At 62.2% G+C, this 11,235-nt stretch overlaps 2 protein-coding genes across 2 annotated transcripts; both read left to right on the top strand.

Annotated features, from left to right (window-relative positions):
• Positions 1 to 3,464: 3,464 nt before the first annotated feature.
• On the top strand, positions 3,465 to 5,497 carry TRADD (TNFRSF1A associated via death domain; the record flags this gene model as incomplete). Its single annotated transcript, XM_084256705.1, has 4 exons — positions 3,465 to 3,618; positions 4,486 to 4,763; positions 4,870 to 5,047; positions 5,187 to 5,497. The coding sequence occupies exons 1-4, from the start codon at positions 3,468 to 3,470 to the stop codon at positions 5,495 to 5,497; spliced, it is 918 nt and encodes a 305-aa protein (XP_084112831.1). The 5' UTR covers positions 3,465 to 3,467.
• Positions 5,498 to 8,370: 2,873 nt separating this feature from the next.
• B3GNT9 (UDP-GlcNAc:betaGal beta-1,3-N-acetylglucosaminyltransferase 9) lies at positions 8,371 to 9,627 on the top strand (the record flags this gene model as incomplete). Its single annotated transcript, XM_084257893.1, has 1 exon — positions 8,371 to 9,627. The coding sequence occupies exon 1, from the start codon at positions 8,428 to 8,430 to the stop codon at positions 9,625 to 9,627; it is 1,200 nt and encodes a 399-aa protein (XP_084114019.1). The 5' UTR covers positions 8,371 to 8,427.
• Between the last annotated feature and the right edge of the window lie 1,608 nt (positions 9,628 to 11,235).

Genomic DNA, 11,235 nt, shown 5'->3' with positions numbered 1-11,235 from the left:
CATGTGCCCCTCGGGTATCTTGGGGTTCGGCTACTCAAACGGCCAAACTCTGGGTCCCACCAGCACCGAGTGTGCGCGAGTAGCAGATGGTCGAGCTGGACCTTCCTCCAAAAGGTACCAGAAAATCCTGGCCCCCTTGTGCGTCCGCGCCCCCCGGAAGAAGCGGGGCGCTCTCGCCGGGTGTTCTCGGGCCCCCTAAGAACTGGCGTCCCCCGCGGGGGCTCCGGCGCGGGGGTCTTACCTGCCCAGCGGCCCGGGTGGGCGTCGCCCAGCGGCGGGTGACCCGGGCGCGGGACCTTGGGGCGGCGCGAGCCTCGGAGCGCGCGGGGCGGGGCGGGCCGGGGCGGGGCTCCCGAGGACGGGGCGGCCCGGGCTGGGGCGCCGCCCCCGAGCCCCGCGCACACCCGGAAGCCGAGCGGCCCCCGGAGCCGGGCGCGCGTGGGGATCCGGCCGGGCCGGGCGGCCAGGTCAGTGCGGAGCGGGCGGGCTGCGGGCGCCGGCGGGCCGGGCGCGGGCGCGGGGCGGCTGTCACCGGCTGTCGGGCCGGGCGGCGGCGGCCTTGGGGCTGTTTCCAAGGGGGGTAGGAGGGAGGACCCCTCCCCCCCTGCGGATGCCTTGCCCCCCGAAGGGCTTTGAGGGTGGCAGGGCCCTGCAGGGTTAGACGGCGGGGCGCCGCTCCGTGAGCAGAGACCCCTTGTCCGTCCCAAGTAGTCGCACGTGCGAAACCCCGGCATCGGGGTGGGATAGTGGGAGGCTGGGCAGCGCCCCTCGAAAGTTTGGAAGCGCCCAGGGGGCGCGTAGAATTGGACGCGGGGCTGGCTGGCCCTCAGCCCTGGAGGGGCCACGCCTGCCAGCCGTCCCCGCCCACCCGGCGGGAGGTGGGGCTGCCCGGGAGCGGGGAGCCTGTGCTAATGGGGCGCTGCGCCAGGCTAGCCCTAGGTGGGGGTTGTGCTTTCCTGAGTCGGTGCCCTTTGTCCCTGCCAGTCTCAACCCAGCTAAGGATTCCCTGAACACGCCGGGATAGGCGGACTCGGGGTGGGTGGGGCGCGGGGCTTCCCGAGGAGGGGCTTCGGCGGGAGGACACAAAGGAAGCAGTTTCCAGAGAATATGTGCAGTATGTGGGGGCCGAGCGCATATCCCCCCACCCCACCCCGCGCCTCCTATGTGACCCTCTAGGCCTCCAGCTGTGCCGAGATGTTTGACCTCTTCCTTTATTATTTTTTAAAGATTTATTTAGTTATGCATGCAAGACCGGGGTACCCGCCAGAGGTGGGGTGGGGGGGGATAAGAGGACTCACCAGAGACAGAGTGGGGAACAGAACAGGTCGATTGACTGAAATACACTGCTGAGGGGAACAGCAGGTGAGCCTGGAGAGGTCTGCTGCGCCATGTGGGTAGCTCCCTGGCTGGGGATCCAACTCAGGCTGCAGCCACCGCAGACAGCCTCATCTTAACCCCTCGCGCCACCAGGGAGACCCTGACCTCTTGCTTTGTCCAGTCCTAGTGAATGAGATGGAGCATACCCGTCCTCAAGATCAGTGCCTCCTGGAAGGTCTCCCGCCACCCCCACTTCTTCCCTTTGGGGAGGCGGAGAATCATATCCATGGGTCAGCACCCTGAGGTGGCTAAGAAGATATGATCAAAGTGGAGGTTCCCACATTCACCTAGTAGTGTCCCCAACACTTTGGTCCTGCTCCACCTAGAGTCTCACCCTGTTTTCTCTTGATTTTTAAGAAAAACAAATTAATTTTGACTTTTTAATACTACGTTACATAATACTATTTTACATAATAATACTATTTTACATAAGTAGAAACAATGAAAATTTTAAAATCCCCCCCTCTTCCCCACAGGATATGCTAGTGTTCCGGGTGAAGTATGCACAAGTACTGTCTTTCCTAGGAGAAGGTGCTGGGAGGGGGCTCAACGGGCATGTCCCCTGTGCTCAGATCCAGAGTAGGGCCTTCGCCAGGTGTCATTTCTCTTGCCAAATGTGGGAAGGCCTTTGCGTGGCTTGTCTTGGCGTTGGCACTCCTGTTAGGGCCTGGGGGCAGATCTGAAGTGCAGCCTCTACTTTGAGATCTTTCCAGCAATACCCACAGCCACCATCTTGGCTGCTCCTGACACCCCCTCCCTTGGGGTTCCCTGTCCCTCATGTAAGTAGATGCCAGCTGGGGCCACCTCATCTGTCCTGCCCAGAGCAATGACATTCAGGGTGCTCACAAGTGGGGGCTCAGCACCCCTACTAGACCACCATATATTAATAACAAAGGCTAGACTGTAAGGAAATTTGACTGATGGGGTCTTGAGCCCATGTTTCTAGGAAAAGGGTGGGGTGCTGCCTCACGTGTGGTGGAAGGAAGCAGGGCAGTCAGTTCCCCATCTGCTGCCTCATGACACAGTTAAGTACCCCGTACCTACCTTTCAGGTCTCCCTTCCCATCTCAGGGCAGAGACCACAGAAGGCTGAAGCCGATTGGGGGATCCGGCCTCAGTCCCAGTACTGAGCTGGGGGGGTGGGGGTCAGTGCCATGGTTCCCTGGTTTAGAAGTTCAGAATTTTGCCCCCACCCCCAGGCTTTCTGTGTCGGTTTCATTCTCCGTCAGGCTCCTTCCTGGTGGTGGCTGTGGAGATCTCCCTTCTAGCCCAGCCGAAGGAAAGGGAAACTAATGTCTCTTTCACATGGATCCAGCCAAGCTGATTGGCTCAGCCTGAGTCCTCCTCCCAGTTCTGAACTAATCAGATCAGAAGGAGCATGGAATATGCACATTACCCAGGCTGTTCCATTGGCCGGCCTGGAGCTAGAAGTGAGGTTAGCGCTCCCAAAAGGCACATGGATGGAGCAGAGGGAAGGCCCCACAGGTCTGTCAGGATTGTGGGGGGGATCTAGGGGCAGCAACCAGAGGTGCCCTGTGAAGTGAAGCAGGAGGTAGAGTAGGAATGAAGGTGAGAAAACCTAAGGGGGGTGCGCTGTGGTCCCACAAGGATCCTGCAGGCTCAAGTTCAAGCTGAGAGCACAGCAGGATGTGGGTGTTGTTGGCTATGGGGCATGAGCGCCATCTAGGATGAAGATGTTTTCTTTCAGCTTTAGTAAGAGGGACACCCTGGTCTGAGAAGAGGACAGAACTCCCCTGACTCCACTGCAGGACCTTACCTGTCTACTCTGGCCATGGTGACCCTGGACTCTTTCTCCCAGAAGACAGTGGAGGGTACAACCCTCACTGCAAGTCTATGCTGAGCTGGGCTGGGCTGGGCTGAGGGGGCTGTGCAGAGCCAGAAGCACCAGGGGCTTCCTGTGAGATGATGAACACCCCCCCCCACTACACACACACGTGTGCCAGTTAGTTGGGGAGGGCCAGCTGGGCACTGGCTGTGGAGGGGACATCTGGGCCACTTGGGGCTGGACAGTTGTCTCCAGGACTGGGTTGGAGGTGATCTGGACACCTGTCTGCGTCTCCAGGAGGCAAGATGGCAGCTGGGCCAAATGGGCACGAGGAGTTGGTGGGCAGCGCATACCTGTTTGTGGAGTCCTCGCTGGACAAGGTGGTCCTGTCGGATGCCTACGCTCACCCCCAGCAGAAGGTGGCTGTGTACAGGGCTCTGCGGGCTGCACTGGCAGGTGCGTGGGCGGGCAGGCACTTGGAGAGGAAGGGTGGTCTGGGACCTTCTGTGAGCAGGCGCCGGGGTTGAGGCCCCACTTCTTCAACTCTGCGGGGCTGTGCTTAACCACCCATTTTGGGAAGTTTTGAAGGGGAGGGGAGAGGGAGACATTTGCCTCTTCTGCTCATGCATGCGTGCCCTTGGGGGTAGACCTATGTTCCCGCGTTGGTGCCGTGCGCCCTGCCAGACCTGCATGCACTAACGTCCCCTGCTTGGAGTCTCCTGTTCCCCTCACCAGCCCACCCGCTGCTTTCTAGTAATAGCGTGTGTCCTGTTTTCCTCTCACTGCAGCACCTCTTGCCCAAGACCCTGCCCCGTACCTACCTTTCAGGTCTCCCTTCCCATCTCAGGGCAGAGACCACAGAAGGCTGAAGCCGATCGGGGATCTGGCCTCAGTCCCAGAGAGCAAGAACCCCTCTCCTTCCCGGGGCTGCAGGAGCCACACTTGGTGGAGGCCAAAGATCTGATACCTCCTGGCCTGCCCCTACGCTGCTGGCCCCCTACCTAGCGGGACGCCCAGTGCAGGCCCCTCTGTCGCAGTCTCTTCCCATCCCTTTAGCTCACCCTCACTTGGGGCTGCAGAAATGAGCCTAAAGTGGCACTCACTCCGTCTTGGATGGGGGGGCCTCTTGTGATAGCTCCAGGCCCTCATGGTTGCTCTTTGCATGGCAGTTTTCTTTCTTTCCCAACTGGGTGTTCTGGGGTAACACCGCGCCCCAGGTCTGGGGATGGGGGTGCTTCTGACCACGGGCTTCACTGTTCCTCCAACCACTTGGAGAAGGGCCCCATGCGGGCCCTGCCCGGGCCTGACTGCTCGCCTCCGCAGAGAGCGGCGGGAGCCCGGAGGTGCTGCAGATGCTCAAGATCCACCGCAGCGACGCGCAGCTGATCGTGCAGGTGCGGCTGTGCGGGCGCCAGCCCTGCGGCCGCTTCCTCCGCGCCTACCGCGAGGGGGCGCTGCGCGCCGCGCTGCAGCGGTGCCTGGCGGAGGCGCTGGCGCTGCCCTCGCTGCCCCTGCGGCTGGAGCTGCGCGCGGGCGCCGAGACGCTGGACGCCTTGCTGCTCGAGGAGGAGCGCTGCCTGAACTGCATCTTTGGCCAGAAGGTGCGGCGGGGCTGGGGCCGGGCCGGGCTGGGGTGGGGTGGGCTGGGGTGGGCTGGGGAGCCGCAGCTCAGACCCCCCCGCCCCAACACCGCGCTCCCCTTCCTAGCCGGATCGGCTCCGGGACGAGGAACTCCTTGAGCTGGAAGATGCCCTTCGCAAGCTGTCGTGCGTCTCAGGGGGTCAGGTCGCTCCCGCCCCCTCGAAGCCCCTGACCCCGTCCCCGTCGGAGAAGCGGCTGCCACCGCCCGCTGACCAGACTTTTCTGTTCCAGGGTCAGCCCATAGGTGAGGCAGACGCGAGGTCGCCCTTGGCTGGGGCTTGGGGAGGAGCTGGGTCTAGGGAGTCGCGGGGCTGGAACTGCGCTCTGGGCCCCTGAGCTCACCCCACCTTCCACCCCCACGCCCCTCCCCCCTCCCCCCGCAGTGAACCGGCCGCTGAGCCTGCAGGACCAGCAGAAGTTCGCAAGCTCAGTGGGCCTCAAATGGCGCAAGGTGGGGCGCTCCCTGCAGCGCAGCTGTCGCGCGCTGCGGGACCCGGCGCTGGACTCCCTGGCCTACGAGTACGAGCGCGACGGGCTGTACGAGCAGGCCTTCCAGCTGCTGCGGCGCTTCGTCCAGGCCGAGGGCCGCCGAGCGACGCTGCAGCGCCTGGTGGAGGCGCTTGAGGAGAACGAGCTCACCAGCCTGGCGGAGGACTTGTTGGGTCTGGCAGATCCGGACGGCAGCCCGGCCTAGGCTGTGTAAAGGAAGGGGTGGCCAGCCAGTTGCCCGGCGTTTGGAGCATCTGTACGATGGTGGAACATGGGTCCCTTCTGCTGCTACTGCTGACCTGTCCATCCACCAGACTCTGGGCCCACACTGACCCCCCACTTACCTGATCTGCTGGAGCTCCTGGGCAGTTGCTCGTGTTCCCCAGGAGTCGGACAGACACCCACCGGATCTGCTGGGGGCTCCACTGGGCCAGCCCCGGATACTTTAATAGAGACGGAGAACCCAGGTGACGTGTGGCTTATTGGCCTCACCCTCTCACCTGAGGGGAGGGGCTCCTGCCAGCCCTTACCTCGCATAATTGAAGATTTCTCATTAAGCACCTGCTGGGCGTAAGCATTTGCCCCCAGTTCACATGGTGTGGGACCTCAGACAGTAATAAAATATTATGGTTTTTGATGTGAAAAATATTAAGAAGTCGGAAGCAATGAGTAGGGGCCTCGCTCAGGCTCGGGGTCAGGCTTCCTGGGCAAGGTGGAAGTGTGACTGGGGAGTGGGTGAATTTTCTTTGCACGGCAAGCCTCAGGTGAGGTCTGGCAGAAAGTAGGAGGGAGAGGTGTTAGAAGAGAAAGAGGTGGGTGGATTTGCAGGGTTTGGTTGGTGGGCGGGAGAGGCAGATAGCACAGGGTCTGGTAAGGCATTTGTCAGACACTGGAATTCATGCAGGGAGTCTGGGAAGAATGGAGACCAGGGGCTCGGCAGGCTGGGGCAGTGGCATCAGAGGTGGTGAGAGGGCTGAACACAGCTCTCTAGGATGGAGGCCAATGGGCCTGGTGACACTGGATGAGGAGTGGGGTGAAGAACCCCCAGAGTTTCAGCCTTTGCCATTTAGGTGGGAATGGGGCTGGCTGCCGAATTGGGTCCTGGGGAGGTGAAGTTTTCATCTGGTACAGGAGGGAGCATCCTCCAGATGTTCCTGGAGGATTTCCAGGGGGAAAGTGGAGGCCAGCCGGACCTGTAGTTCTGAGACCAGGAGAAGGTCAAGCCTAAAGATCCACCAACAAACACGTGGGAGTGGGTGGTGGTTTCCTGAAGGCCATCAACTGGAAAAGGAGCAGGGCAACCTGGCAGTGTGGAAGCCAGGGAATCCCACCGCTGTGATGGAGGCCGCAGCTGGGTCAAGACTGAGCGTGCCCACTGGAATCAGGGAACAGGTTACTAGGTGGGGCTGTCTGTGGGACATGGCGGGGAATTGTAGCCTGAAGCCACAACGCAGAAAAGAGTGGGAGGCAGTGGGCAAAGCTAGAGTAGGGGCCTCCTGAGAAGTCTGAACAGGAGAGGGTAAGGCTCAGCGTAGAGTTTGCTTTTTAAGAACATTGGTGAGAAGTTGTCAGGAGCAGGCCTTCTAGCCTGCAGAGAGCATGTCCTGGGTAACAGTGCTGGTTCTTAGAGCCTGTTCTTGGACACCCGGGGGTGGGGGTGAGCAGGAGGGCTGTCTACCCCAGGCCTCATTGCCTGGGAGGTTGGAGTTCCAGGAAGAGAGCTCACTTTGGCTAGGCTGGAGGTTGAGCCCTCAATCTCCACAGCACCCCTCTACCTGCCTGAGTCTCAGATCAAACCCTTTGCTGGCGTGTCTACTTCCAGAGTCTCCCCAAAGTGAGCCAATCCCTGCCAGCCCAGTCCAACCTGCAGTCACCCAGCATGGTGATTTCCACCTGCAGGAGGCTCCAGGGGCTGGGAGACTCAGGACTGCCTCTGGGGAGACAACTGAAGTGTGTGACTTAAAGCAGACGGGGTTACCTCAGACGGGGTTACCTCTGCGCGTATCCCAGTGGGTGGATGGGCGGAAGGCAGAGAAGAAAGAGCCCTGGAGTAAGCCAGACGACCAGGGGCAGTGTCCCCATCTGGCCAGGGACTACTGCTAGGGTTGTGAGAACTGGCTGACTTGGTGGTCCATGTGTGCGCAGGCGCTGCAGGGGGAGGTGGGCGGGCTGGCAGCACCAGGAGCAGAGGCAGCCATGTGTCCAGGGGTGGTCTGGCCCTGCCTGCTGGCGCCAAGGCAGCTAGTGAGCTAGGACAGGCGCTGCTTGCATGCGCTGGGACAGCAGCCAGGCCCACGCTGAGGTTGCTGGGCCTCAGGGGTTGGGACCCGCCGGCCTCAGGCCCCCTGCAAGCTTAGACGCTGTTCCACACCAGGGAGCCAAAATGGGGAGACTAACCAGAGAGGGGAATGCTCCGGCTGTGTCCCCTCCCCCCAAAAAAAAGTGCGACTGGGGGAGTCGAAACTGCACTTAAGCCTAGAGCCCACCTCTTGCTCGGGCTGCAGCGAGAGCTGCCTGCGGGGATGCAGCTGAGACTCATCTCCGCCGGAGACATGGCCGCGGCGGCCTGGGCGGAGCTGGGCTCCAGATGTCCGGGCACGCACAGCTGGAGGGTCACGTGGCAGCAGCCCGTTCCCCTTTCCTGCCAACACTGCATTTGGCCCTGGCCGGGTCCGCGGCCGTCGCTGGGACCTTGCACGGAGCCTCGGAGGCCGTGACGCCCGCGGCGGCGCCGTCCCGAGGGCCGAGCGTGAGTGGCGGGACCCCGCGGGCCGAGGGGGTGGGAGGGGTGGCCCAGCCGGGGTTCGGTCTGCGTGCGGGGAAGGCGGGCAGGGGATGAGCCAAGGCTCGGAGGAGGGCGCCTGGGGCACGGAGCGGCGCCGGAGCCGAGGGGGTGGGAGCTGGCCGCGAGGAGGCATTTACTGTCCTTGCAGGGCGCCCACCCCGGCGGGGGGGTGCAGGGACCAGCGTCGGAGGCCACGGATGGGGACCGCCGGCCGGTAGCTGCTGGCACCGGCTGCGGCCTCCGGCCCCTTCCTCTCGAGGAGGGCGGGGCGGGAGGCCCTACGGCTGCTGCCTCCACGTCGCGAGCCCCTGGCCGAGTCTCTCCGGGGTGTCGGGCGCCCGCGCGGGGCCATGAGGCGGCGGCTGCGCCTCCGCGGGGACGCGCTGCTCACGCTGCTCCTCGGCGGCGCCCTGGGGCTCCTGCTCTACGCGCAGCGCGAGGGCTCGGCCCGCCCGACGGGCGCGCCCCGGGGGCCGGCTCCGGGCCCCAGCGCCGGGCTCCGCGAGTTCCAGGCCGCGGACGCGGGCGCAGCCCCGCCCGTCTACGAAGGGGACACGCCGGAGCCGCCCACGCCCGCGGGGCCCTTCGACTTCGGCCGCTACCTGCGCGCCAAGGACCAGCGGCGCTTCCCGCTCCTCATCGACCAGCCGGCCAAGTGCCGCGGCCGCGGCGCGCGCGGGGGCCGCCCCGAGCTGCTCATCGCCGTCAAGTCCGTGGCGGCCGACTTCGAGCGGCGCCAGGCCGTGCGCCAGACGTGGGGCGCCGAGGGGCGCGTGCAGACGGCGCTCGTGCGCCGCGTGTTCCTGCTGGGCTTGCCCCGGGCGGCGGGCGCGGACGCGGGGGGCGCGGGAGAAGGGGCCCCGCGGGCGCACTGGCTGTCCCTGCTGCGCGCCGAGAGCAGGGTCTACGCCGACATCCTGCTCTGGGCCTTCGACGACACTTTCTTCAACCTCACGCTCAAGGAGATCCACTTTCTGGCCTGGGCCTCGGCGCATTGCCCCAACGTGAGCTTCGTGTTCAAGGGGGACGCCGATGTGTTTGTGCACGTGGGAAACCTCCTGGAGTTCCTGGCGCCGAGGGACCCCGCGCAAGACCTGCTCGCAGGCGACGTGATCCTGCAGGCGCGGCCGATCCGCGCGCGGGCCAGCAAGTACTACATCCCCGAGGCCGTGTACGGCCTGCCCGCCTACCCGGCCTACGCGGGCGGGGGCGGCTTCGTGCTCTCGGGGACCACGTTGCGCCGGCTGGCGGACGCCTGCGCTCAGGTGGAGCTCTTCCCCATAGACGACGTCTTTTTGGGCATGTGCCTGCAGCGCCTGCGGCTCACGCCTGAGCCTCACCCCGCTTTTCGGACCTTTGGCATCCCCCAGCCTTCGGCCGCCCCGCACCTCCGCACCTTTGACCCCTGCTTTTACCGTGAGCTGGTTGTGGTGCACGGGCTCTCCGCCGCCGACATCTGGCTCATGTGGCACCTGTTGAACGGGAAGCGCAGGCCCACCTGTGCACACCCGAGGCCCGTGGCAGCTGGGCCCTTCCAGTGGGGGCCCTGATCACTGCTCATTCACATCCAGGATGTGGCTGCTGTTCGAAGGGGCAGATTTCCCAGGCAGATTTTTTTCACTGTTTCTACCCCGGAAAGGGGCAAGTTCAGGATCCAGTCAATTTGCCCACAGAATCCCAGGGAATGAGACTGAGCTGGCACACTCCTGGGAGCAGGTCTGGAACTACGCTAACGGCAATCCTTTGAGATAGGTGGTGCGGTGACAGGCTCCACCAAGCAGGCCTGAGGGGTCGGGGGGTTGTTCGCGCAGGGGCTGATGGAATCTGGCCATACTCCTGGAACCCTAGGATGGGGGCACTATGAAGGTGGTTCTCAAGGCTGAACCCCGTGGGAGAGGGGAGTGAGGGAGGGGGTCAGGCAGGCATTGCGCCAGAACTCAATCTGAAGCAGCATTTTGCTTCCCAGCTGCCCCTCCAAATCGGATCTTCAGCCCTGTCCACATTTTTAGGCCTGAAATCTGCTTTCTAGGAGCCAGGCCCTCCTGGGCTCTGGCCTAGCAGGAACACCAGGGATGGAGGTGCAAAGGGGCAAATGAGTGCATGGTCCTTCCCAAAGTCTTTCCACCTCCAACTCCCCACCACACACACACCTACACCAAACACAAGGATGCCAGTCCCCTGCTGGGAGGCTGTGAGAATCCCCCTTCAGAAGAACCACGGAATCTCTTCCCCTAAGATAACTCCAGTTGTAAAATCTCCCATATTCTTCAACCACCCTTCCTCAAAGAAAAAACAACACCTGACACTTTAGTACAAACATATCAGCAACGGAACATGGTGAGCCGCTGCTGAGGGCAAAGGTCTTTATTGGAGGGGCGTGGGCAGGGGATGAGGAAGGTTCCCCCATTCCAGGAGGATGGGAACAGTCCTGGCTGTCCCTGACAGTGGGCTGTGCGGGGGTCTCTGGCCAGGCCACAGTCTGAATGGGAAGACACCAGTTAGTCACAAAGTCACGGGGGCGCCACACAAGCCTAGCGGTAGGCCCAGTCACCACGCGGAGCCCAGGGCAGGTCCCCTGCACATTCATTGTTAAACTATACAGGATGAGGCTGTACATGAGTTAATTACAAAAGTCATATTTACAAAAATCTGTACACACATTTGAAAAACTCACAAAATTTTCATCTATGTATCACAAGTTGCTAGACCAAAATATTAAAAATGGGATAAAATTATACATTTCTCTTCTCAATTCTTTTCAAAAGGATTAATATTTTTAAAGCACATATGCTACTCTCCTTAGTAAGACCCATGAAGAGACTGAGCAGCCAGCTCTCCTTGATCCCCAAGGCCTTGAGCCATGAACGGGCCTGCCCAGGGGACACTGCCGGGGGGGAGGGGGCAGGGGGCAGGGGAGCCAGCCCACAGTGCAGAACACAATGGAGACACAACAGAAGGAGGAAGATGTCTTTGGCTAAAACTTTGGCATTAAATAAAAGAGGCAAACAGGATGGAAACATGCAGCCCTGCCGGGCAGAGTAGGGGCAGAGACCACCTTGAAGGCTGGCTCCAAGGTGGATGGGGGTGGGGGGTGGAAAGACCAGGTCTGGGCACGAACCTGGATGGTGGAAAGCCGTGTTTCAACCATCTGGGTGTAC

Source organism: Talpa europaea (genome assembly GCF_964194135.1).
Source record: "Talpa europaea genome assembly, chromosome: 16".
NCBI lineage: Eukaryota > Metazoa > Chordata > Mammalia > Eulipotyphla > Talpidae > Talpa > Talpa europaea.
This window is presented reverse-complemented; position numbering and strand designations above follow the sequence as displayed.